At 35.0% G+C, this 24220-nt stretch overlaps 2 protein-coding genes and 1 long non-coding RNA gene across 9 annotated transcripts in view; all 3 read right to left on the reverse strand.

The window, feature by feature from the left end:
* The window catches only part of LOC119645193 (RNA-binding protein Musashi homolog Rbp6), a 446186-nt gene extending 441084 nt beyond the window's left edge, over positions 1–5102 (reverse strand). For all 6 annotated transcript variants that reach the window (XM_038045186.1, XM_038045184.1, XM_038045183.1 and 3 more), the window contains exon 1: positions 4922–5102. In XM_038045186.1, coding sequence (XP_037901114.1) covers positions 4922–5013 — 92 coding nt within the window. In that variant the 5' untranslated portion in view covers positions 5014–5102. The remainder of the gene's footprint in view (positions 1–4921) is intronic.
* A 212-nt stretch (positions 5103–5314) lies between these two features.
* On the reverse strand, positions 5315–17051 carry LOC119645195. The gene is made up of 2 exons (XR_005248642.1): positions 16965–17051; positions 5315–5797 (listed from the first exon to the last, which is right to left on the reverse strand). It is a non-coding gene; the product is annotated as an uncharacterized LOC119645195 (long non-coding RNA).
* Positions 17052–18600: 1549 nt separating this feature from the next.
* Positions 18601–21662, reverse strand: LOC119632080 (AFG3-like protein 2). Of its 2 annotated transcripts, XM_038024785.1 has the most exons (5): positions 21618–21662; positions 21298–21562; positions 20779–21230; positions 20309–20707; positions 18601–20246 (listed from the first exon to the last, which is right to left on the reverse strand). In XM_038024785.1, exons 2-5 carry the CDS (start codon positions 21385–21387, stop codon positions 18779–18781), a joined length of 2409 nt encoding a protein of 802 aa, XP_037880713.1. In that variant the 5' UTR covers positions 21388–21562; positions 21618–21662; the 3' UTR covers positions 18601–18778. The 2 variants fall into 2 exon arrangements, with proteins under 2 accessions (XP_037880713.1, XP_037880714.1); XM_038024786.1 differs by lacking the exon at positions 21618–21662 and having other exon boundaries at positions 21298–21574.
* Positions 21663–24220: the final 2558 nt, after the last annotated feature.

Genomic DNA, 24220 nt, shown 5'->3' on the forward strand with positions numbered 1-24220 from the left:
TATTGTTTTTATTTTTGTTGTTGTCATTCAACATGCATAGGTCTTCTTCTTCTTCGTTTCACCTCCTCTTTGATTGTCAGTCAACAAAAACAAATATGTGTACGTATACCAGCAAGAAGAACAAAACAGTATCGACCGCACCAAGCAGTGCAATTCACTCAGCCAAAACGTTAAGGCAGGGCTGTCAGCCAGCCTGCCACCGTACGACCGACCGCCAAGTCGAAATATCAGACAATAATTTTATTTTGCTGAATGGAGGAGCCCTATAAGTAAACATAATACAAACATATATATATTTATATATATATATATATATATTTACGCGTTATATGTACGCTTATATGAATATATTACACACACAATATACATTTACACATATTTACTATCATTGCAATCGCATCTATTTAACTGGATACCACTGCATCTGTTAACGTCATCAGATGTATTTCTGAATTAATTCAAGATTTATGCAAAAATTATTTTTCATTCATTTTTTTTTTTTTTTTTTTTTGTTTTACTTTTACGTTAGTTTTGCCGTTTCGTTTTCTTTTTATTTTGTTTGTCTCTGTCGTCTTTACATGCGCTGTAATATCTACTGCACTTTTGTTGCTATTATGAAAAACGTTTTCGCACGCATAGCTTTTACATGAAGTGAAGCACCTGCAATTCGACATCGGCACTATAAAACTAGCAGCCAACGCTGCCACTTGACTCTGGTACACAATTGCCGCACACAATTATTTATATATATATATATATATATATATATGCATACGTATGTGCATCAGTGATCTATTTCTTAATATATGGATATATGCATCCCACTTACCCCTTCACCTTCCATCGACCATGCAGTCCCCCATCGCCTACCTCTTTCATCCCTAGGACAGTAAGCACTATAATTTTAATGTATTCAACGGGAAACTATTGCAATTATATGAAAAAAGACACGTACATAAATATAAACGCATAAATATGAACATATAAACAGATATGTGTATACATACAGTCATACATGCAGGCATATATATATATATATATATATATATATATATATGTGTGTATGTGCATGCACTATACATTATGATAGACTTCTAGGTATATAGGAACATGTTATGTATGCATCTGAACATGTAGTCGTCGTGTGTGCGTGTGTGTGTGTGTGTATACGTGCAAATATGTACGTATGGACAATTGCGTTGAATGTCTTTTCAATTCAATTTGGATCATGGACCATAAAAACGAAATTATGAATGTACACTTTTTTTTGTTTTGTTTCCATTTTACTTTACTTTTTCAGCAACAACAAGAGCAACAATAACAACAACAACGACAACAAATAAATAACATCAGCAAACGCAACAAAACAAACGCAGCGTCTAACTTACAATCAATTCCTATGGAATTGCTCGCTTGTTTATACATGTAAGTGCAAGCGGTAGGCCAAGTATTGCTGGGCCAGACTATTCGTTTTAATTCGACAAACGAATTTATGCAAAAATTTACACAAAAGATTTGGGTTAAACGATACCGATGAAAACGCTATGCATGAATGATAATAATGAAACGCCCATACGCATTATTATTGTAGTAGCAGTGGAGAACGATGGCAAAATATTTTTATGCTTTTTCTTTCCACTTTTTCGTGAGCGTTTACAATCCTAAATAAAGTTTGATTTAATGGCCATTCGATCCCGTCTACCTTCCAACGTAATAAAAGTTTACGCTTTACGAAAAGTTGCGTAATATGTACGATATATAAAAGAATATTGAATCACATTAGATTCGTAACTATTGGTGTGAAGTATGTAAGTAAGTATGCATCAACAATTGCATATTCCTGTTCAAAGCAAGAAAATATTATCGTTTATCTTTTAATAATAATAATAATAATAATAATATATTATACATATTGCAAAGTAAACCATGGCCCACCATTCAATACCTTGGACCACGTCGCTTAATGCACTTATTCGCATGAAGACTTTTTTAAAATAACGCGTTATATGAAAAGTGGTCGAAAAAGTGACTCGATTCGAACTATTTTCAATAGTGCTCGTCCTTGGGACAAAACGCCTCGAAATACAAAATTTCATCACAACATCGCAAAAACTGCAACTTGTACGCTGAACAAAAAAACAATACGGCAGACAGTGGGCAAACAGATCGACAGACCGATGGGCAGAGTTAACTCGATTCGAAAATGATTTTGAGTCGATCTGCATAACAATAGGTGCGTGTATCTCAAGTACTTATGCGTGTTGTATGCATTCGCACAAACTGAATATACTCTTATACCACAGGTACTAATTATAACAATAATAATAATAATACAATATATGAATAATAATAACTATGACAATAGTGATAATATTAACAAAATTCGAATTTAACTAACAACAGACATAGCAAAGCTCTGTTAGGACGTTTTAATGCTCTGTTAAGGATTTTTACGGTCAACAATTAGTTGGATTTGAGCGCCTACTCCCTCCAAATTAGAAGACTTTGACCGACTACTCATGAATTTGCATGAAAATGCCTTTCACACAAAAAAAAAATATATACAAACTCATAGACCCTGTAGAGAGCACTGCATAGAGCTATGCATGGGGCTTTCCTGTCCTAGTTCCTGTCCTATTCCTGGGGCCACCCCGCTTTCACACCTCCTCGAGACGGAACCTTACAGATCCTTTAACCTCATCTTTTCGATCACCGTGCCCAACATGCCCTGACGATTGTGACGGGATTCGAATACCGCCTTCGGCTGGCCTTATATCGAAGCATGCCATGCCAAAATCCAACGCATTTCTTCCATCTTTCGGTGTCCATTAACATGACCTTAGGATACTTGGCGTACATTCTATTTACAAAGATCTGAAAAGCCTATTCCTCAGATATGTCCAAACCGGATAGACGAAAACAATGTGTCGCGTTTATGCCTTGGCACATGTCGCATCCGCTATTTGCTCGTGAATTGAAACGGCACCAATTACTTGAAGAATTTCGATGGCCAGTGAAAAATCAGGCTAAAAGCAAAATAGTCCCTCCGTGTTTCGTCTCCAAACGTTGCTCTACGTTTTGGATGAGGCTATATATGCACCTTCCTTTCGAGTCGTTTTCCCCCCGTCACATAATTTGCGGGACAGTAGTGTGAAGTTTGCAGACATTGCTGTAATTCCCTTTGCCAGTAGTTGTCACTATGCACTATCGTGCACAGCTTTTGAACAGCTTCCAGTGTTCGCAAAAGATGTTTACTTTATAACAGTTTTTCCTGCCTAAGTGGGTACGGCATACATGATTTGCATCTAGGCTACGCTGCATATAAGTCCTCGCCTCACGTGTTCTGATCAGTTTACGTTTGGCATAATTTCACACCGAGTAGTTACGGTTGACAACGCCTTAGAAGAAACCATCTCAACGATAGTTTCGTAAATAATTTCACCCTCAGATATCTCAAATTAGAACCAAATGGTGAAATTCTCTGCTTTGGCCACACCGGAGTCACCAGTGTGACCATTTGTTCAGTGACTCAGTTTATGCTAACATATCAAATTTTAAAAAATTGTTAAAAAATAGTTCCGGAAAGCAGAATTTGGATTTGTTTAGCTTGTTAGAAAGGGATTTTCCTATAAATTAATGAGGTGAACACAAAAATGCTTTACGTTTTTTAATATGGGCGGGGTAAGCTTCCAAATCCAAATATATCTTATTTCTCTGTTAAGGAAAATGGTAGGTGTCTTCGCTAGTTGAATTCGAATTTATCTTCACGCGCTTCGTAAACCATACACTCTGGACCACAGATATTTTAGAGAGTTAACTGAAGTATTTTTCCCTTAACATTATGCCAGAATTTATAAATTTTATTCGCAAACCATTCATTCCCCAATAAATATAATATGGCCTTTAATTCGTGCAACTAAGCACATTCGTATCTATATCGACTATCTTGCATCATGGGACCTCCTAGCATTTATTTGTTATATCCTACATCAGTTGTAGTATAGGATATATTAAGTTTATGCGAACGTATGTAGCACGTAGAAAGGCTTAAGATATACCGACCCTTCATTATACCGACCGATCCAGACTCATTTCACTAGCCTGTCTGCCCGTCTGTCCGTGTGACGTCTGTATAGTCTGTCTGCAAACTTGTGTTCAAACTACATGTCGTAATTTTTGAAATATTTTAGTAGCATTTCGGCATTCTAAATTGGTATCAAAATTTTGGACCGGCTGGGTTAATTTTTTTTGAAAACTCTCTCATGTAACGAAATATGAAGTTCATATAACAGAAAGGTCTAATTTTAAATGCTTCATGATGAAGATCAGATCTTAACAATAATTTAAGACAAAAAAAATTGACTGTATCAAATCTTCTCGGATCCTGCCCAGGGATTTATACGAGCTTTAATCCTTTATAGGGCAGGAAAGTCTAACTTTTAACATTTTATAATGAAAATTCATCCATAATAGTAATTTGATATCAAAATTAACTGTATTTTATTTTGAACAGGTACCGCAACTCCTCGTCAACCTCTTGCACACAACCATTCTTACGGAAAGCAAGTCTTTACTTGTAAAGTGATCTAATCTTTTGTATACAAATATAAAAACAGGATGCAATTTTTGTGATCTATGGCAAAAGCAAAAATTGTTTTAAACAAAGTGATGTACGGTGTTTAATAGTCGGCCTAGCCCAATTATAATATTTCACTTGTTTTTATTTTTATTTTTAATTTTTTTTTGGTAACTTCAACTATAGAAATCATAAAACCCTAGGGGTCGTGTTAACAAATATGCCGCACAACGCGTTAATTATGTCTGGTTGGCATAAGCATTGATTTGACGTTACACGCGGCAACGATATTTTAAAATTATGCAACGCTACCGAATTGTCATGTAAAGTTTTAATTACGCTTACCCTGGATCATTTGGCACCTCAGATGGTGAGGCCATTTCCGCTTGTTGTTGGTTAGTAGCGCTGGTTTGCTGATGTTCGATCTTCATGTCCATGATGTTAATGTAAAATTGCAGTGGAGGTGATTTGTTTACTTTTCTTTTTTTTTTTTTAATTTATTTATTTATTTTTGTTTTTTTTTTTTTTTTTTGTAAATTAATAACAAGTAAACGTCGTATTAATAAAAATTTAATATTATGTTATATTAATTATATTCTTTTTTTTTTTATATTCCTTTTTTGTAATTTTTATATCTTCATTTATATCTTCATTTATATATTTATTTATTTATTTATTTAATATTTATTTTATTTTTTTTTTTGAAAACAATTTCAATGAATTTAAACTTAAAACACAAGGCAACACTTGATCACTACTTGGATTTTCTTTGGAAGATGGTTTGACGACGTCGATTAATACGAAATGAAAGCAAATAGGCGCGTAATGCGTGATTAATTAACACGAGACTAATTTGCTTTTCCTTAACATAAAAATTTGAATAACACAATGCACGTTATTGTCTTTACAAATGTATTTTATAAAGGCTTTAATCATAACTCGGTCAAACACATGCCAGGCTTTCTCTCCCACGTTTCGCCCTCACCTTCACTCCTTTGTATCTCTCAACCCGTATTGCGATAAAAAACTGATGTAATTTTCTAAGACTTACAATTATTGTATAATAAGCACTAATTTTATTGTTATTATTACCCGAACACCTGCATGCGTACAGTAAGTTGTTTGATGACTTTGTTTGTGATTTTATATTCTTTTTAAGGCTTGTTTTTTTTGTTTTCATTCACATTACCCCGTTGAACGCTAAAGTCTAACTACACAGCCCTATGGAATAAAAAAAAAAATGATGTGTACTTTTCATTTACAATACTTTCAATTATGTGTTGAACTTGTTTGCTTTAAAGAGGAAACAAAATTTCTTATTCTTATTCTTATCAAGCTGTGCAAATTAATATATATTTATTTTGCTTTGCCTTTTTAATCCAGAGTTCAAAGGTAAGAAGGGAAAATAATTCAAATTCGATTATGATAGCTAAAAAGAAGCACCCAACGAACGTTACCTATATTATATGTTATTATATATTGAATGGGTAATAAAAGTATCGACTCGGTCCGATAAATACGCAAATAATCAAATCAAAATTGAATTTTCCTCTCATCTTCTCATAAGCTGACGACACATCAACACGATTGCACATCACAATCAAATCGGGTAAGTGGAGTCAAACCTCATCGAGAACTTCAACAAAACATCGGCCTTGATCATTTACTTCATTTCATTGCACGAAAGTACAATTTCACGCATTTGCTCTTCACCTTACCGTAAACAAGTACACACACGTCGTTTGTTTAAACACTAACAAGAATTTACAAATTTCGCGCGCCTCATTGACTTGTGCATTGTCCTTTACGGGAAATTCCTTCTCCTTATTCGTACATTGGACAGGGTGGATCCAAATTTTATTACATCATCCGATTGTCCGTCCGTCTATTCTTTTTATTTTCTTATGGTCGATCTATAGGCCGCAATTTTTGAGATATTTTGATGAAATTCTCTGCATCGATATGTTTTGATCCAAAGACAGACTGTGCTGAGAATGTTTTGGATCGGAACATTTTTTCGACCATTTCCCATATAACGCCTTACTTTTGAAAAGTCGTTATACGACTGTAACTGTGTTAAGCAAAGTGGTGTAGGATATTTATTAGTAAGTCATGGCCAGCTATAACGTTCTTACTTGTTTTCCTTTCTATTCGCATATGATATACATAATTTCCAGGCCGAAAGGGCCATTGATCTTTTAAAACTTTTTGCGTAAGCATCTTACACTTCGGATCACTTTATAAAAACGAAAGTTCTGCTTAGATAAGCAATAAGCTCTCGAATAATTTAGGTATTCATTAAAAGCAAGAAGACGATGATTCTAGCAAGGTTTAGTTGTATTCGTGCTGGACGGTACAATATTAGGCCGATCGTCGTCATATTAAAAAATCAAAATCGGTGATTGATAGCGTTCTCCAATGATGGTTCTAATTAATTAGCACAATTCATAATACTCTATGCTATATATATGGAAAGCATGAGTAGCCAAGCAGATAAGAATTACCACTACCAAGTCAGTGTTCGCGGGGTTGCCATTTCAGGGCGCTGAAATTAACTTTGATCATAGCTAGAGTGAGTGCTTCGCCGGTAAACGTTGTCGGCATTACATTTACCGATTGAGCCATCACTTCTTTCGTTATTTCACTTTCGCCACTCCTTGTTGACCATCAACGCATTACACGTGCAGGGGGTGTTGGAGTCAAAAATTGTTCAATAAACGTAAAACGTGATATATACGCTAATTCAACCATTTAACTGTTAACTGTGTCAATGTTGTCGAGACCGTATTCGAACCGGAGACAGAAATGGTTCTGGTGTAAGTATGACATGACTTGTAATCTCGCAGAGAAAACGCAATAAAGCTTTTGTCCGAGGTCGCTTTAGTTTTTTATTTATATTGCGTGCGCGTGGGGGGGGATCGCAAGCATTTTTCACCCTTGGCTTCTAAATGGTTCGAAAGAATGTTCGTACTAAAATTTCAGCCTTCTGTCTTCGCGTCCGCGATTGATCCGGTTTGTTAGAAATAGTTATCCGTGATTGGTTATAGATATTTCGAACATTACATGCCATTAGGCGGGATCAAATTGCCGATATCGTTAAACTTTGTCAAATCGAAATTCGAAATCTTCAAAATATGCTCAAAAAATATATAAGCGAATATTTACACGATCTCTGATTTTTGTCATTACTCCTTACAAATGTGTAATGATGCATCAAATAATTGCTAAAGACTATCACGAGTTCGATTAGTAAAAATTCCCATATGCCTATGTAATGTAGATAAACATTAGCCCTCTTTACTTAAGTTGTTGTGTATGTGTATGTATGCGTATATATATATATATATTAAATGCTACCAATTATTATATGAAGGCTTTCCTCTGACATTGCCCCTATTGGAGAGCAAAAGTTAATGCAATATTATTATTACATTCATATATATATAAATATATATTATATATGATACACAGACACACGTATATATATATATATATATGTATATATTATGACCTTATTATTATTCTCCCTGATCTTGTTTAGCTTTAAGTAAATTTTCCACACAATGCATTATTGCATGTTTCCATTACTGTTACTGTGCTGTTTGTTGTTGTTTTTTGTTTCTGTTATTGTCGTGGCGTTTATCTGTTACATAGTAAACGCGATCAAAAGCTTCCCATTCATAGTTTTAGCTTTTTTTCCATTTCGTATATTATTTCTTTCTTTCTAAATAAATAAAATTTATAATCATTATCGCCGACCATCAGCAGCATACGCCGCAGGGGCAACTTGACGAGAGGTGCAATAAAATGTTATTCCCATTTTAGTGTAAATAAGCGTGAGCTTATACACACAAACACACACACACACATACATACACAAATATATAAATACTTGCTTATAAAGACTCTCTCATGAATTTCATACACACACCTATTCATCTTGGAGTGTATGCGTATATCCCACACAAAAAACTGCATCTACAGAGCACAGTACCAAATAAATAAATGCGCTAACTGCCTGCCAATCAAGAATACACGTGACTATGTAATTGCAACAATTGCATTCATTGCATTTGTGATTCTTTTTTCATGTTTTTTTCTTATTTTTCGTTTCCCCATCTAGGAGATCTGCTCGGTTTATCACAACGTTTAAATCATCACATATACTGCGAGCCAAGACAACGGGTGCCTTTTTGCCTTTTTCAACATTACAATCTACACAAATACATATACATATACATATACATATAATATTCCTTCCATTGCATATTTTCGTCATGTATTGACATGTCGGTTTAAACGAGGATGTAACCGAACCACGAGTCAATATTAACTATGAAAATTTTTATTCTTATTATTGATTGAGCTTAATATGAAAAGTCAGTCGATGATAATTGTTAACAGAAAAAAGAAAAAAAAACAAATTTCATCTATTTATCTATTTTATTTTTTATTTTTTTTTCATCCGCCTAAGTAAATGAATCGAAATTAACAAAATAAGGAATTAACGAGGACAACAACCTAAACTTAAGCTTTACAAACTTTGTACTAAGAAAATTCAAATAATTATGTTTTTCTTTATAATTTCACATTTGGTTGGTATTATTTTCAATCTACCATGACGACGAATTGAAACCCCCCACACATACTTCTAGCGCAACTTAGATTTGGGGTTTTAACATCCGCCCATTTGGCTGCTACTTGTTTAATCATTTTTGCTTTTTTTGCTTGCTCTGCTTTTCGTTTTTTTTAAATATGACCAATCACGCGGGGGATGTGCACTATTCGCGTAACGCGGTTACGATCGGAAAGCAGTGAGGTAAGGGAAAGAAAGAAAGCAACAGGGAAGTGGTGGTGGTCGCGGCCTAGTGGATGTCGATACGGTGACGATAAGTGTTACGCCTTTACCACCCAAGCAATGACTATAGCTACGATCGTATTAAACCCTGTCGCACTGGGACTTGAACTCGCGAACACCGACTTGGTAGCCGTCGCTCGACTACTCATACTTTTTATACATATTTTCACTTATTATGTAAAGCTGTTTTCATTTTATCTTTCCGTTCGCAATATTCGGATAAGCAGATCAAAGAATTGTATATAAACTGCAGAACAACTATACACCCTATGGGGGGGGCGCAAAATCGTGTCTAATTTTAATCGTGTCTAAGTTTCCGCTTCGGGCAGGAGGTGCTTGAAGTTGGGCTTAAGGAGACATTGACTGACGGCAATCATTAGCAGCCGAGCTCCGGCAGAGTTGGAGAGCGTCAACCTATTCTAAAAAATTATTTTTTTTATTTTTTTTTGGCTTCAGCGAGACATCCGGTTTTGACCGCCTCTTTTCGTTTTCTCGCGTAGAGAGTCGACGCAACCAGACGTGTCGCGGTGTTTTAGTGAAAAATGGCATTAAATTGAGCCTAAGCTAAATATTTACCCAAGTCAATGAGAATAGCAAAGGTTAAATGAGATCGCGAAAAAGGAAAGAAGAGTCCATCGTGGAAATGCCAAGTTTCTCCAAGTCTCACCCAAGTCAAGTATCGGTAAAATTCGTTTAAGTCAAGAGCTAAAGTGAATACGAAATAATACATGTGAAGCTACAATTGTGAAAAGGTATATAAGTTGAACGCGTAAAGTTTCTTTTTTCGCCCGAGTTATCATAATTTCTGAAGAGTGCATAACCGATATAGTTTGTTCAATCGGGTCCCGCAATTACAAATTATCTTGTGGGAGGGACGGTAGGTTTACCCGGCCGCAGGACCGATATAACCGACATTTCCGGGTTACATAAGCTGAGGGGGAAATCAAAATTTTATTGCATTTAATGCATTGATCGTACGAAGGCGGGAAGCGTGTTTGCAAAAGACAAAACTGATCGAACAAGAACATCCAAGAAAAATAATGACATTTTTAGCGCACTTTTCATCAGTGACTAAACTTCGACTTGCATATATCGGAGATATCGGTGTGAAAAGTGGCGAAAGTGAATATTAAAAACTTGCTTTTGCTCGTTCGCCTAATACGTTCAAGGTGAACAAAAATAATAAGCCAGCTTTAGGGTATCGCAAATTTAATTTTAAAAACAAATGCAGTTTTTATACTTATTTTTTCTATTATTACTATTATTATTATTATTATTATTATTGTTATTATTAGTATTTTTGTTATTGTTGGAAAGACCTTTTTGTCTACATTGTTTATTATATTTGTTCGTAATTTTTTTTGATTTATATGTGTAATTGACTGCATATATTTATGTATATTATGTGCACATGTATACATCTTCCAAGAAAATTTTAAATGAATCTATGGACGAATTTATGGATACTTGTGCAAATACGTATACAGAGAGTCATTTAAAATTTACTTGGAAGACAAAAAAAAAAGAAACAAATAAATAAATAAACGAAATAATTTAAATGAAAACAACTCACTAAATGGAAAGCGCACGAATGTAAGGAAAAACCTTTGAAATTTATCATATATACGAACGTACGTAAGCATTTGTACGAGCGTGGATGTGTGCCCGTATATCAAATCAAATTTATTCTCATTTAATATTATTGAATATATTTTAAAAATATTGAAACACTCTTCAATTTGCAACAATGTTATAAAAATAAACGCAAAACGATTTTTTCTTCTTTTTTTTTTTTTTTTTCATTTTTCATCAACTTTTTTGCTTTTTTTTTTTTCCGTCATTTCAGGTGAATTTAAAACGTTCAGATTGTAGTGATTGAAAGTCTTCTTCTCATACAGTGTATGTACATTCAATTGATGGCCTGAAAGCCAGGCAGTAGGGAAATCGTGGTTGCCTATCCCCCCTAAAGCAACTGAGTTGGAAAGTCTCTCTGGCGAATATTAAACCCAATATTAGAGAGAACCTTTATAGATAGCAAATCTTAGTGCGTAAAGGCATATATTAATAGGTGATGTTGGATAGATTCGAATATTTACGAAAATATTCGCAGATTTGAAAAATTATTCAGCTAAAATACCTAGAAAGGAATTTGACTTTTGTAGCCATTGTAGTTCCAAAAAAATTTAAAAAAATGCAAATCGAATTGAAATTCGACTTCGCTCTGACATAATCACTTGGCATTAAGGAATTACGCTACATCTGTTTATGACTATAGCGTACTATATCCTATACCCTATATCGAAATTCGTAGAGTTTTTTAAATCACTCGACTTCGTAGAGACGCTTGATCGCGTACAAATCATGATCGAAAAAGATGAGTGATAGCAAGGGCTGTGCTGCGCTGTATGAATGATAAGAGCAATAAGGTTTGTCCAACCAATCAGATCGTTTCATCAATCAGATGGCTGCTGGGCTCTCCATAACACTCTCAACTGCTCTTTCTGAAAGCAATGGTTTCTTCGCCCGTTACAAATACTTCAAGTTTCTGGTCAAGGAATCGTATTGTAGTGGCTACCACAACCGCCATCTTCTCAAGACAATCTTTTCTACTGTTTGATCAGCTCTCTTCCATTTTTATGATTATACCAAAAAATGCAGCTGTCGTAGATAGGGGTGCATAGGAGGCGACCACACATATAGATGAAGGGAAATACTTGAAATTGATTCTAAGGTCGATCGTACTGCTATGGTGTCGTAACTTCTCTATATCAAAATACTATTATTCGACTTTACGCTGCGCTATAAATAACTTGATTGTTTCACGCCTTGGATAAGCTGCATTAGTCGAGCCAAGCAGCACCGTTTGAGGCAAGTTCCACTTTTCCTATACAATTTGAATGAAAACATTATTGACGGATAATAGGAATTATGAATTGATCAAGAAACTTTGCACTTCATCCGCTATCACGCTATTTAAAACTTTACAAGTGTTTACCGGCTGAAGCATAGTCTAGACGATTACCATATCAGTTTTCGCCGGTCCCAAGCTCAATGCGGTTAGATCTTGCTTTCATGCTTGGTCGTAGGTATAGTGCGTGCTTGGTCGGTCAAGGCGTAACACTTATTGGACTGCGGCCACCACCCTTCTATTACTTTCTCTCTTTTCCCATATCTTTCAGACTATCGGCGTACGCTAATGTGCAACCAACGTTAAGCGGACAGCAATGTTTTATCTAATCATTATTCACGCCACACCCTTTGGGATCAAAAGGCGAGTTTTATAAAACTTACATTAAGTTTGTGCGGATGTATGAAACACCCAGAAAGACTTAAGATAGACCCACCCTTTTCTTGTACCAATCGAAGCAGAATTATTTTCTAAAGCTTTTCTGTCGGTCTGTCTTTGCCATGTTTGCTTGTGTTTTACCTACACGCCTCAATTTATGAGACATTTCGATGAAGTTTGGTACACCGATCTGTTTTGGCCCAAAGACGAACGCTGCTTCGGTTCGGATCGCACTTTCGTCCATTTCCCATACAACATCTTATTTTGATATGTCGCCATATGAACGACTATGTTAAGCGAAGTGGTGCAGATCATTTAGTGGTGAGTCGTGATCACCTGTATTGCTCTTACGTGTTTAATACTGGCCCTCAACTTGTGTCAGGAATTTGACAGTAAGTTTGAACAAAAATACACTTTTACGATATACAGAATCTATTGCGTGTCGCATACATTTTGCTCACGTATATAATTATTGGATATCATTTCCCACATAACGCAGTTACATGGATAACTTTAGGGTGATGCAGTAGTGTAGTGTTTTTGCTTATGAAAACCAACGTAATTGCGTAACGAGTATTATAGAGAAAGAAAAGGACAATTTCATTAACCATCTTGCAAAAAAGTTCCCTTTAAATGTCTACATTTTTTTTCTCTCTATCTATTTAAATGGGCTGAGAGCAGCTTTTATACACGCCAAGAAGTTGGCCGCAATCAATTCAATCTCGTGCGAAGTACAGCGTTTATAGCTTGATATTGATACTGTGTGTTTATAATACTTTAATTTTTATTAGCGTTATCGCGTATTGAACAGTATGATTGACAGGTGATCTGAATATGATAAAGACTTTTGTAAAGGTTAATTTTTGCACATTGCTGTTGTTCGAAAGACAAGGCACATAACTATGAGATAATTCAAAAGCCGGCATGAAATCAAGAAACGGCAAAATGCGTGCTTGTCAAAAAAATTTATTTTTTACTTTATTTCTATCTCTCTTCGTCTTTCTCTTTTCCTTCTCTTCGCTTCTTTTTGTTTCAAAAATTTCCAGTTCAAGTCGCCAGTTGAGAAAAGCGTATTATACTTTTTCACCTTTTCGTATCACATCATATGTATATATATCCTGATGACAGTCGGACAAGACGTGCGGATATGGCCACTCAAGAATATATAAAGCGGTATTTGAAGATAAACGCAAGTTAAATATATTCGAACAACATAATTGATAATCTACAGAACGTCGAGCCATTTGCTCGAAAAACTGATTTAACAACAATGCATTATCGGTTAATAAAAGTTTTATTTATGCTTCAAAAAATCGGCCATAGAATAGGAACAGAGCTGTTTATCTAAATCCCTATCTTAAGTTACAGTTTGAAGCTTAAGTTAAATGAGATACCAACGGAAAGAGCAAAAGTGTATGCTAAGGCACGAGAAAAACGCACTTTCGATTTTGACGGGATTTTTACTATGCTCCTAATCCGCTTTGCCGGTATCATGCATAAGCGGAAGACTCCAAATATTCTTCATCTCCCATTGTTTCTTATGCTAACGAAAGCAGTTAATGCAACCAACGTATCCGTAACAAGTTTGCCATATTCTATAAAAAATTCCCCTTACGTGTCGACCATTTTTACAACCGTTTTAAGCCATTTAAAGAAAGAAAAAAGATGCAAAAAAAGCCCTTACGTGGTGTTATCATTACCTGAACGATTCATACTTTCTTTTTAATGCGCGCAGTCGTATGAATAATAATAAATTTCTGCATTATTCATACGAACATCACACCGTCTCTAAGCTATTACCATCGAACGCCTCGTCCAACTATATGTACAATTATAGGCCAGAAGAGGCATTCGGGCTTTATAAGGTTAAGAAATTCATAGTCTAGAGTAACGAGAACGTAAGGAAATGCAGGAAAGGCGGCAAATTGATAGCGATATATATATAGAAGGCCTTGTTGATAAGGAGCATTAAATTTTTGTTTGAATCGTGAATACCGGAACAGTGAGCATTCACGTATGTCCCCTATATTACGGTGCATTATGATGATGGCCCCGAAGGGAATAGAGAGAGCAAAGAGAGAGAGTCGCCAAAGCTTGGGAGATGTGTAGCGGATCGGTAAGCAAACCAAGCACTGAAATGAGAATTGAACCACGATATGCTTATTTGACATGCACATACTACTTGGGTTTATGGTACCAGGCATATATAAGTTATCCAAAACTTTTTTAATAATTAACGTATAAATCGCCACCGTAGGCTCGTTGACGTCAACACAAGACTATTATAATTGTTTCAATGGGTGAATATTTCAATGGCGTGGTAAAGACTTCATTTCAAATATGAAACGAGACCGAAAAATATTACACGTGCTCTGCGGCAAATCGATGGGGCCCGTCGGCGGATACAAAACAAATGGAATTATTCCGACATTTTGTTGCAGGCAAACATCGCAACGATTAAAAATTAAATTAATAAATATAAAATGTTTCAAGCATTTTCACCCCAACATTCCCCTTCAAATATAAAACAGTTTAGACTAATACATAACTGAAATCATCTCCCAAGCAGGACAGAATTTAACTTCGAGCTGAATTAACATTGTATTCGTTTGTAAAAATCCGCGGACTCGTGACGCTAAATTATACGGGCCCACTAGTCAATTTTGATTGAACATGATGTAAAGAACAATTTCGTTTTGTCATATGCATGTATGTGTGGCAAGTGTTTAAATAAATCAAAAGACTTCGTCATACGATTAGTAAATACTACCTAAAATAAAGTCTTCTTGAGCATTTTTTTTTTCTTTCACTAAATACTCTGATCGTAAAATCAGTTTCACTTTTCCTTTATATATTTTTTTCTTTTTTCATTGCATTTTTATTAATGAGATTTAAACGTTTACTAAAATGAAAGAAACAATTAGGATAACGCACATTTTACCCTAAATTCTCTTCAATGTCGTCAGTGCTTAAAAAAGGAAAAAAAACAAAAATAACTGTAATAACAATGCGTAAAGGATGCGGAAATAACCATGATATCAATCAGCTGTTTGCACCGATGCAACAACAACAGCAATGGAAATCTAATTCGTGCCAGTTAAATGTTATACAACGCTACCCCTAACATGTGAATACTTTTACTTTGATTTGAAAAAAAAAAATAAATAAATAAATCGCAAATTTTGTTCTTCTGTATGCATTCACGTATATGCACGTACGTATCTACGTATGCATTTTCGTAGATATGTATGAACGTATGTATATATGTATGTTTAGATGTCTTTATGATTTCCACAAATTATATACGGTATGCACATATGTACGTACTATGTAAGCACGCATCTGCGTATACGTATGTGTATGTGTGCATATGCTTTAATACCGGCTAAGAGACCTTGACGCAATGAAATGGCAAGAAAATAAATAAATAAAAACAAAGAAGCAACAACATCAACAATAACAGCAAACAAGAGCTCGAGAAGCACAAACTTGCAATCAGAAACCGTCGTCCGTAAGCAAATTCGCGATGCGTTGCTTTGCTCTGCTGCACTGTGTTTTGCAAAACGCGCGATACCACGTTCTGGGAGATAATGTAAACACATCAAAAAAGAAAAAAAAAAAAAAAATAAAATAAAAAAGACAATAACAACCACGTTTTTATTATTGTTACTCAAGCCGACTGAATGGTAAAAGCAGAGCCTTAACAGAATTTTGCCTGCCTGCAAGAGACCAAAGTAAGCAAACTGTAAAACGGGTCGAATGGAAATTTGCATAAACTAGGCCTCCAAAAAAAGGCTGAAATTTCAAGGAATACTAACACACGCACACAAACAAACACACATACACCAATTCACAAGTAATATTAAAAAAAAAAAAGAAAAAAAAAAAACATTTGTTAAATATTTTCCTTTGCTATTCCTTTTTAATGTTAAATTCATTCGAATAGCAATAATTTTAGAGCAATTTTTAAGTCAAATAACAACAACACCACTGAACATATGAATAAGAATAAGAAGCGGTATAAATTTTCTTTTCTCAAAAGCCAACTAGAAGCATGCATGCATGTACAAATGTCTATATGCACTTGTAACGATTATACTGGCTCTGGATTTATAAATTACAACAACTTTTTATTCACACACTAACAGCAACTGCACTTAATTGACATAAATATAAACTTTTTTTTTTTTTAACTATTGTTTGAAAAATGAGGTGTTTTTCATATTATTTGACTATTTTCTTACTATTGTTTATACTATTATTAGTTGTTTTTCTTGCGTTACTTGCACTACTCACTAATTATAAGATTTATGTTTATTATCATTATTATTATTAATTATTTCTTTTTTTATTATTTCTAGGATTTTGAAAATTAATACAAACACTTGTCGTCTGTGCTAAAGTATTATAGCGCCACTATATTTAGTAAGCAAGCGCTCGCGACAAACTGTTTTGCTAAAATGTAAAATACATGCGAGGTAACCAAAAGATAGTTGTATTTGCTGCTGCGACGGTGGCGGTGGTAATAACAACAACCAAACTAACAACACTATCGGCAGCAACTACTACTCGAAATAAATGAAAAACGAGCGAAACAGAAACGTCGACCAAAGGCAAACATGCAAAATTCATGCACACCCTTTCACACTATTCTCACTTAGTGATGCGTTCGTTCAACAACTCTTTACTCTTTACTCCCAAATCACATTTCTCACCTTCTCTCAACCCAGCATAATGGTCATAAAAAATTAACAGTATTAAAAAACTAATACGTTGCATAGTTCCAATTAAAGCCATCGGCACTACGCATATATGCATATATGCATATATATATACATATATATAAAGCGCAAATATATATATAAATATATATGCAAATATATATATAAATGAGTATATATATATCTATCTATATATATATATATATATATAAATGCAAATAGCTGCACATAGTACACGAACAACAACCCCAATAAAAATAATAAATAATAAACACCGTCAGATAAAATATATTAAGAGCATAATGCCCAAGATGGTAAGAGTAATATAATAGTTAATAAGAGTAAACTTGCAAATGCCGGCTAAGCTTTTGATAGAGCTTTTTCCCTTACTATCGTCTGTCAATGATAAGATAAGAAATGTCACCGTAACAGTGCAATAGGGTTGCCATCCGTTTTTAGCATTCATTCATTTTCATATATCTGCTTATATACTTTACTCAATCAATTAAATCCCTTTTAACAATTTCGCCCTGTTTTACAAAAAGAAGAGTTTTCAATATCAAATAGAGGACAAATTAGTTTTTTAGTTATCCAATTTACTTGAATTGTTTCTCGATATAACGTTAATCACTTATAATTCAATATTCTTACGAGAAAATTTTATTTTTCATCAACAAGAGAGTATAGAGAAAGAGGTAACCCTGGCTTAAACCCGGAAGGAAATAAATTGTAATTATTTGATCTAGTGAAGTTTTACATACGACATATCGAAACCTAAGACAATCTGGGCTTAGACGTACTACAGGAGGCTTTCTAAAATTATTTTTGCAGATAGCACACAATTGTGACAAAAGATAACTTGAGGGATTTCTTCGGCACTACTCCTAGAAAAGCATACATTTACTAAGCATACATTTGCATGCATATTAATCATAATTCCTATAGATGAACGTGTTCAGCCAGCAATTTTGCACATCCTAAGTTACTATAAAATACTCAAGCACAGAAGTAGGACAAGGAGATTGCCTTTTCTCCTTTTTTTTTTTTTTTTTTCTTTGCCTCTTTACAAACTCATTCATTCAACACAATACTTCCTAAATATCGTTTAAACAACTTTATTTTTGTTTAGTTAATTTGTTTGCACTTGTCATAATGTTGAACTAGTATTTGCTGCTTCAACATTATTGTCATCCATCTGCACGAGTGTTTCGTGTGCACTTACACATACATGAATGCAGAAAGTGAGAACTTACATAACAGAATTGATATAAACAAATAAATTAATTACAGAGGTGAAAAAGAAATTGTTGCAAACAGGTTATAAATCGCCTAGTTATCTATGTCGTGGGTACTGGCTTAGCAGGCTGTGTAGGAGTTTCGGGCGTCTTTTGTTTATTCCAGTCTTGTAGGCCTTTCGGCAAAGTAGTATCTTCGTCTAATGAGCCCGTACCTTCAACAAACTCTTCATAGGTGGATTTTTCTTTGAAAGGTCGTGGACCAAGCAGTTCAATCATATCGTTTCGACTCAGGACCTCATTCTTAAGTAAACGTTGCGCAACCTTTGCTACATCTTCCTTATGTTTTGTTAGCAATACCGTGGTTACCTCATGGGCTCTTTTGATCAAGTTACGCACTTCGTTATCAATCATTTGAGCGGTTTCTTCGGAATAGGGCTTCGTGAAGACCGGATCACCTTGAATGCCGGCATCGAAACTGACTTGACCGACGCGCTCGTTCATACCAAATCGAACAATTTGAGCGTATGCACTATCAGTTATTTTTTTGAGATCATCTTGCGCTCCGGTAGTAATACGATTAAAGAATAGCTCTTCGGCCACACGCCCGCCCAAAGTCATGCACATGCGATCGAAAAGTTGCTCTTTGCTAAGTAAATACTGATCTTTCGGCAAATATTGGGCATAACCCAAACCTTTGCCACGTGGTATAATAGATACTTTTAACAGAGGATCAGCATGCTCCAAGAACCAACCGGCGACAGCATGGCCAGCCTCATGATGCGCGACAGTTTTCTTTTCCTCAGGAGCCAGAACGTTTGTTTTCTTTTCCATACCAGCAATAACGCGTTCAATTGCCTGTTCGAAATTTTTCAATATAATGGTTTCATTTGAATCTCTTGCTGCTATTAACGCTGCTTCATTGCATACATTTGCAATATCGGCACCTGTGAAACCTGGAGTTAAAGCAGCCATTTTACGTGACAAATCTTGTTTATCCAAATCAGTTTTCAAAGGCTGCAAATGTACTTTAAATATGCTGGCTCTGCCTTTAATGTCGGGAGCCGGTACAAATATTTGCCTATCGAAACGGCCAGGTCGTAACAAAGCTTTATCTAGGATATCTATACGATTTGTTGCGGCTAAAACTACCACATTAGTTGTTGTATTAAAGCCATCCATTTCAACTAGGAGTTGATTCAAGGTATTCTCCTGCTCCGAGTGGCCACCAAATGACTTACCGCCACGTTTACGGCCTACCGCGTCTATTTCATCAATAAAGAGAATGCAAGGAGCATTTTTACGGGCCAATGCAAACATATCACGCACTCTCGACGGACCAACGCCAACAAACATTTCTAAGAATTCGGAACCAGAGACAGTGATAAAAGGCACATTAGCTTCTCCTGCAGTCGCCTTTGCAAGTAGGGTTTTGCCAGTCCCTGGGGGACCAGTTAACATTGCACCTTTAGGTATCTTTGCACCCAAGTCAATGTATTGCTGAGGATTTTTCAAGAAATTTACAAACTCCATAATTTCTATTTTGGCCTCCTCGCATCCGGCCACGTCTCTACAGAATGAATTTATAAGTACAAAATTCGCAACAATACTAACGACGAAGGATTAACTCACCTAAAGCGTACATCGATTTCATTGGAATTAATTAATTTAGCTGTTGATTGCATAACACCACCAAACAAACCGCCGCCTTTACGTCCTCGGCCACTTCCCATCATATCCGCGGATCGGCGCATCATATAAACTAGAAAACCTATAATCAATAGCGTTGGCAGTAAACCGGTTAAACTAGAAGCCTCCACTTCGGTTCGGTAAATGACGGGTATAAAGTTTGCTGGCTCAAAACCCTGCTCAATTTGAGCGTTCTCCAAATTTCGCTCAAACGAGTCAACACTGCCAATATTAAACCATAACATCCCACCAGCATCCTTACTATGACCTGGCAGTAAGCGAACCCGCACCCATTTTTTGTTAATTACTTCCAATTTTTCTACCACTCCCTTGTTGAGGTAACTACGACAGTATGAATAAATGATTATTTTTATGACTAAGATAAAAAGATTAAATATGCAAGCCAACATTACTTATTGACAAAGTCCTTCCAAGCTATTTCTTTGTAACCGACTTCAAAGAAAGCAAAACTGCCCACTAATGCCGCTGCAGCAATCGCACCAAGAATAATCCATTTTTCACGATCACCGGAACCACTATCGCCCACATTTCTATTACCGCCCTGCCGACCGCCCTGCTGTTGTTTATTCGTAAACATACCAAAATTCCAGTCAGATCGCTGCTGCTGTTGTTGTGGTGTTGACTGCGTTTGACTTGGAGGGAGGCTTTTGGAAGGTTGCGCAGGGGCATCACCTTTCTTTGCGCTATCCTCACCTGCCGCAGCTTTAGCTCCAGGTTTTTTACCTTCGTCGAAATACTTCTCAAAACCCTTTGGCGGCTTTTTGCAAAAATATCTAATTTGCTCCAGTAGATACCTAACTAAAGGAACTTGTTCCAAAAAAACAACGCCCTGCGAATGCGACATCTAAAACAAGCAGAAATTCTTCTTTAAATTAACTTAAAAATGGCGGCGAGTAGACGAATACACAAACCTCCTTTGCAGATGCTGCAGAATGACTTAGATATGACCGACGGATGCATCGTTCCATAAGTTGTGCTGAATTTATTAAACGATAAGCCATTTCGCTGATTTTTATGTTATTCTGTTCCAGTAAAGCGGACAAAATAATTTGGTTATTTAACCTGATGACTTTCTTGTGTCTTTTCCAGTAAACACAATCACAAACAGTGCCTCGGGAGGATTTTTAAGTGATACTAATATTATTGATTCCTTTCTATATAATTGAAATAAAAAAACTAATTTAAAAAATATCCCTAATTCTTTTATCAAAAAAAATTTTCCAATTCTTACTAATAATCGTTGTGAAATATTCTGACAGCCAGTATTACCAAGTGCAGTAAATTGATAAACATGTTTTATCGCTGGGTGTAAATTTGTGGGAAAAACGTTAATTAACATTTTATGATAATACAAATCTTTTATCCTATTTGCTATACTGCTTAAGAGAATAAAACGCTCAACATAATGACGGCATTCATTACATATTTTGTATTATGCACAAACTGTCAAAATAAAATTGATCGTACATGTCTGTATGTAGTCGAACATATAGTTTGCATTACATACTGCAATGATGCAAATTACAGACGAAGATTTATTTGAGATTAACATGTGATGGCAAGATTTCACACACAGATTCCACCAGTTGACCGCCCAGTTCCCACAAGTTGAACCTTCTGCTGATGGTATTTTCCGAGAACCTTTAGTTATTTCTGCTGATTGTGCAACATTCCGTGACAAAGACGTAAAATAACCCAATAAATAAATTGGGGACTTTTGCCGACGGCTTTGCAAATTAGCATAGTGTATTACGTTCTTTCTGTAAATTAGCATAGAGTATTACGTCTTTTCTGTAAATTAGCATAGAGTATTACGTTCACTCTGTAAATAGCAAAAAATTTAGCTACTGTTTCGTTTAATTTGATAATAAGAAAAAAATTACGGCGGTCTACTTTTAGGCTAACTTGTACAATTAAATATGTTTATTTCGTTGTTGATTTGTTGACTTGCAGAAGAAGAAGAATATTTTTACATCCACACAGAATTGCCAAGTTTATCATTTCAATCGAATGAATAATTTGCGTTGTTGTATATGGCAGCTTCATGTCAAAACGCCCTCTTTTCATATTAATCGCCGACAGGCATGAAAGGCAAAATTATCAAGCTCACTCACATACAGTACAACAATAAATGTTTTTATTAAAATCACTTTTAAATTGAAATCTTATATAAGCTTAACAAAAATGAATGTCGTCAGTGTTCCTTTGATTATGAATATTTTGACTGGTTTTGCTCAACACAAGCACAAACAATAACAGCAACAAATCTTAGATATTAGAAATTAGTGATGAATACCTAGAGAGCTCTAGAGAAGTGAATTCTTTCCGTTTCCTCTTTCTGTTAAAGAAAGTAATTATTATCTTTTATGAAATTCTTTCACGATTATTTCCTCAATGCTCATTAATAGGTGAATAAATCAAACAAGAAGATTATAGTAAAACCAACAAAAATTCATTGAACTTTCCATGACATCGACAGCTAGACCGACTTTTTGAATAAAACAATCTTTAGATGTACTTTCTTATAAGGAATTAAACAAACGTTGAATAATTTTTTACTTTTATGACATAGTGGAATCGACCGCCTATATACAAATTGAGGCAAATTGGAAAACATTTCGAAGTAAATTTTTTACGTTTACTCAAATTATAATTTTATTTGTTTTTAACAGCATATATTGTTATTGTTATTATTAATTTAGCCAGGGAATAGATCCTAAGACTAAAGTCTTAAAGCACTAGCATCTAATGAACAGCATATAAAATCATATGATTTTATTCGTTTTCTGTAAGCATATCAGTGTGTCTCTGTGTGTTTTTTTTTTTTTTTTGTTTGTCAAAACCACATACGTACAAATTTAAAAGTTTGCCAAAAACTTGCATTCACATACGGCCCAATGCAATCTACATACTCAACTATATATAAATACACACGCGATCAGTTTTGTTTTGAGCCACGCGTAACGCATGCAATGTGTGCGCGCTTTAACAAGTTTTAGTAAATGTAAAATCAAGAGAATTCAATGCAGACAACCGCTACATTAAATAATTCATTTAATTATTATTTTTATTACGTTAATAAGATTTATAAGCAAAAAGAGTTTCTTTTTTAAATGGATGCTTTTTTAATTTATTCGTTGCAAATACACCTTAACCGCTAAATTCATTAAGAAGTGGTAGTATTATTCGTTATAAGTAAGTTTTTAATCGTTACGTTGTCAGTAAAGGGAAAACTCTAATCGTTGTATGGGATTCTGAATAACAATTACGTGTTGGATTTCTCTCGCGATATATATATACGAAAATATATATGTCCCTCTTGACTACTGTTCCAGCAAAAATGCTCACAAAAAAAATTGCGCTTAGATCTAAAAATGTACGGTTTTACACTATTCTTTCTGCTTTTAATGATTGAATTTACATTGTTTTGTGTTTTATTTGATACAAAAACTTAATATATTTTCTATTGTCGTCATTTACTTTTGAAATACTTCGCCTGCATTCAGCTACTGATTCCCTTAGTAAACGCGTTTGCAACCACCTTTAAGGGAGGGGCAAGGCGTAGGCTCTCATTGAAAACAATTTGCAAAACTAAGCTAACAAAGTCCTCACTTTCTCTTACAAAGTTATATGCAGTAAAAAAAAAAATTCTATAATTTTCACGTATTCTTGCATAATTCATTTATTTGTTGAAACTTGGTTAGCCAAGGACAGTCGCTTTCTCATCTAACGTTAATCATGTAGGTCAAATAAAAATTTCATAGATCAAAGAATAAATAATACAATAATATTGAGTTTCATGCTATAATTGAAGCAAGAGAGTACCAAAACGAA

The sequence above is a fragment of the Glossina fuscipes genome, unplaced genomic scaffold, assembly GCF_014805625.2.
Source record: "Glossina fuscipes isolate IAEA_lab_2018 unplaced genomic scaffold, Yale_Gfus_2 1, whole genome shotgun sequence".
Lineage (NCBI taxonomy): Eukaryota > Metazoa > Arthropoda > Insecta > Diptera > Glossinidae > Glossina > Glossina fuscipes.

What these genes read in the sequence shown, in the direction of transcription:
- LOC119632080 (XM_038024785.1), bottom strand. Translation starts at nt 21,387, where the DNA reads ATGGCTTATCGTTTAATAAATTCAGCACAACTTATGGAACGATGCATC. An exon ending in TGGAAGGACTTTGTCAATAA is followed by an intron (nt 20,708 to 20,778) that starts GTAATGTTGGCT and finishes ATACTGTCGTAG; the next exon opens with TTACCTCAACAAGGGAGTGG. An exon ending in GAAATCGATGTACGCTTTAG is followed by an intron (nt 20,247 to 20,308) that starts GTGAGTTAATCC and finishes TTCATTCTGTAG; the next exon opens with AGACGTGGCCGGATGCGAGG.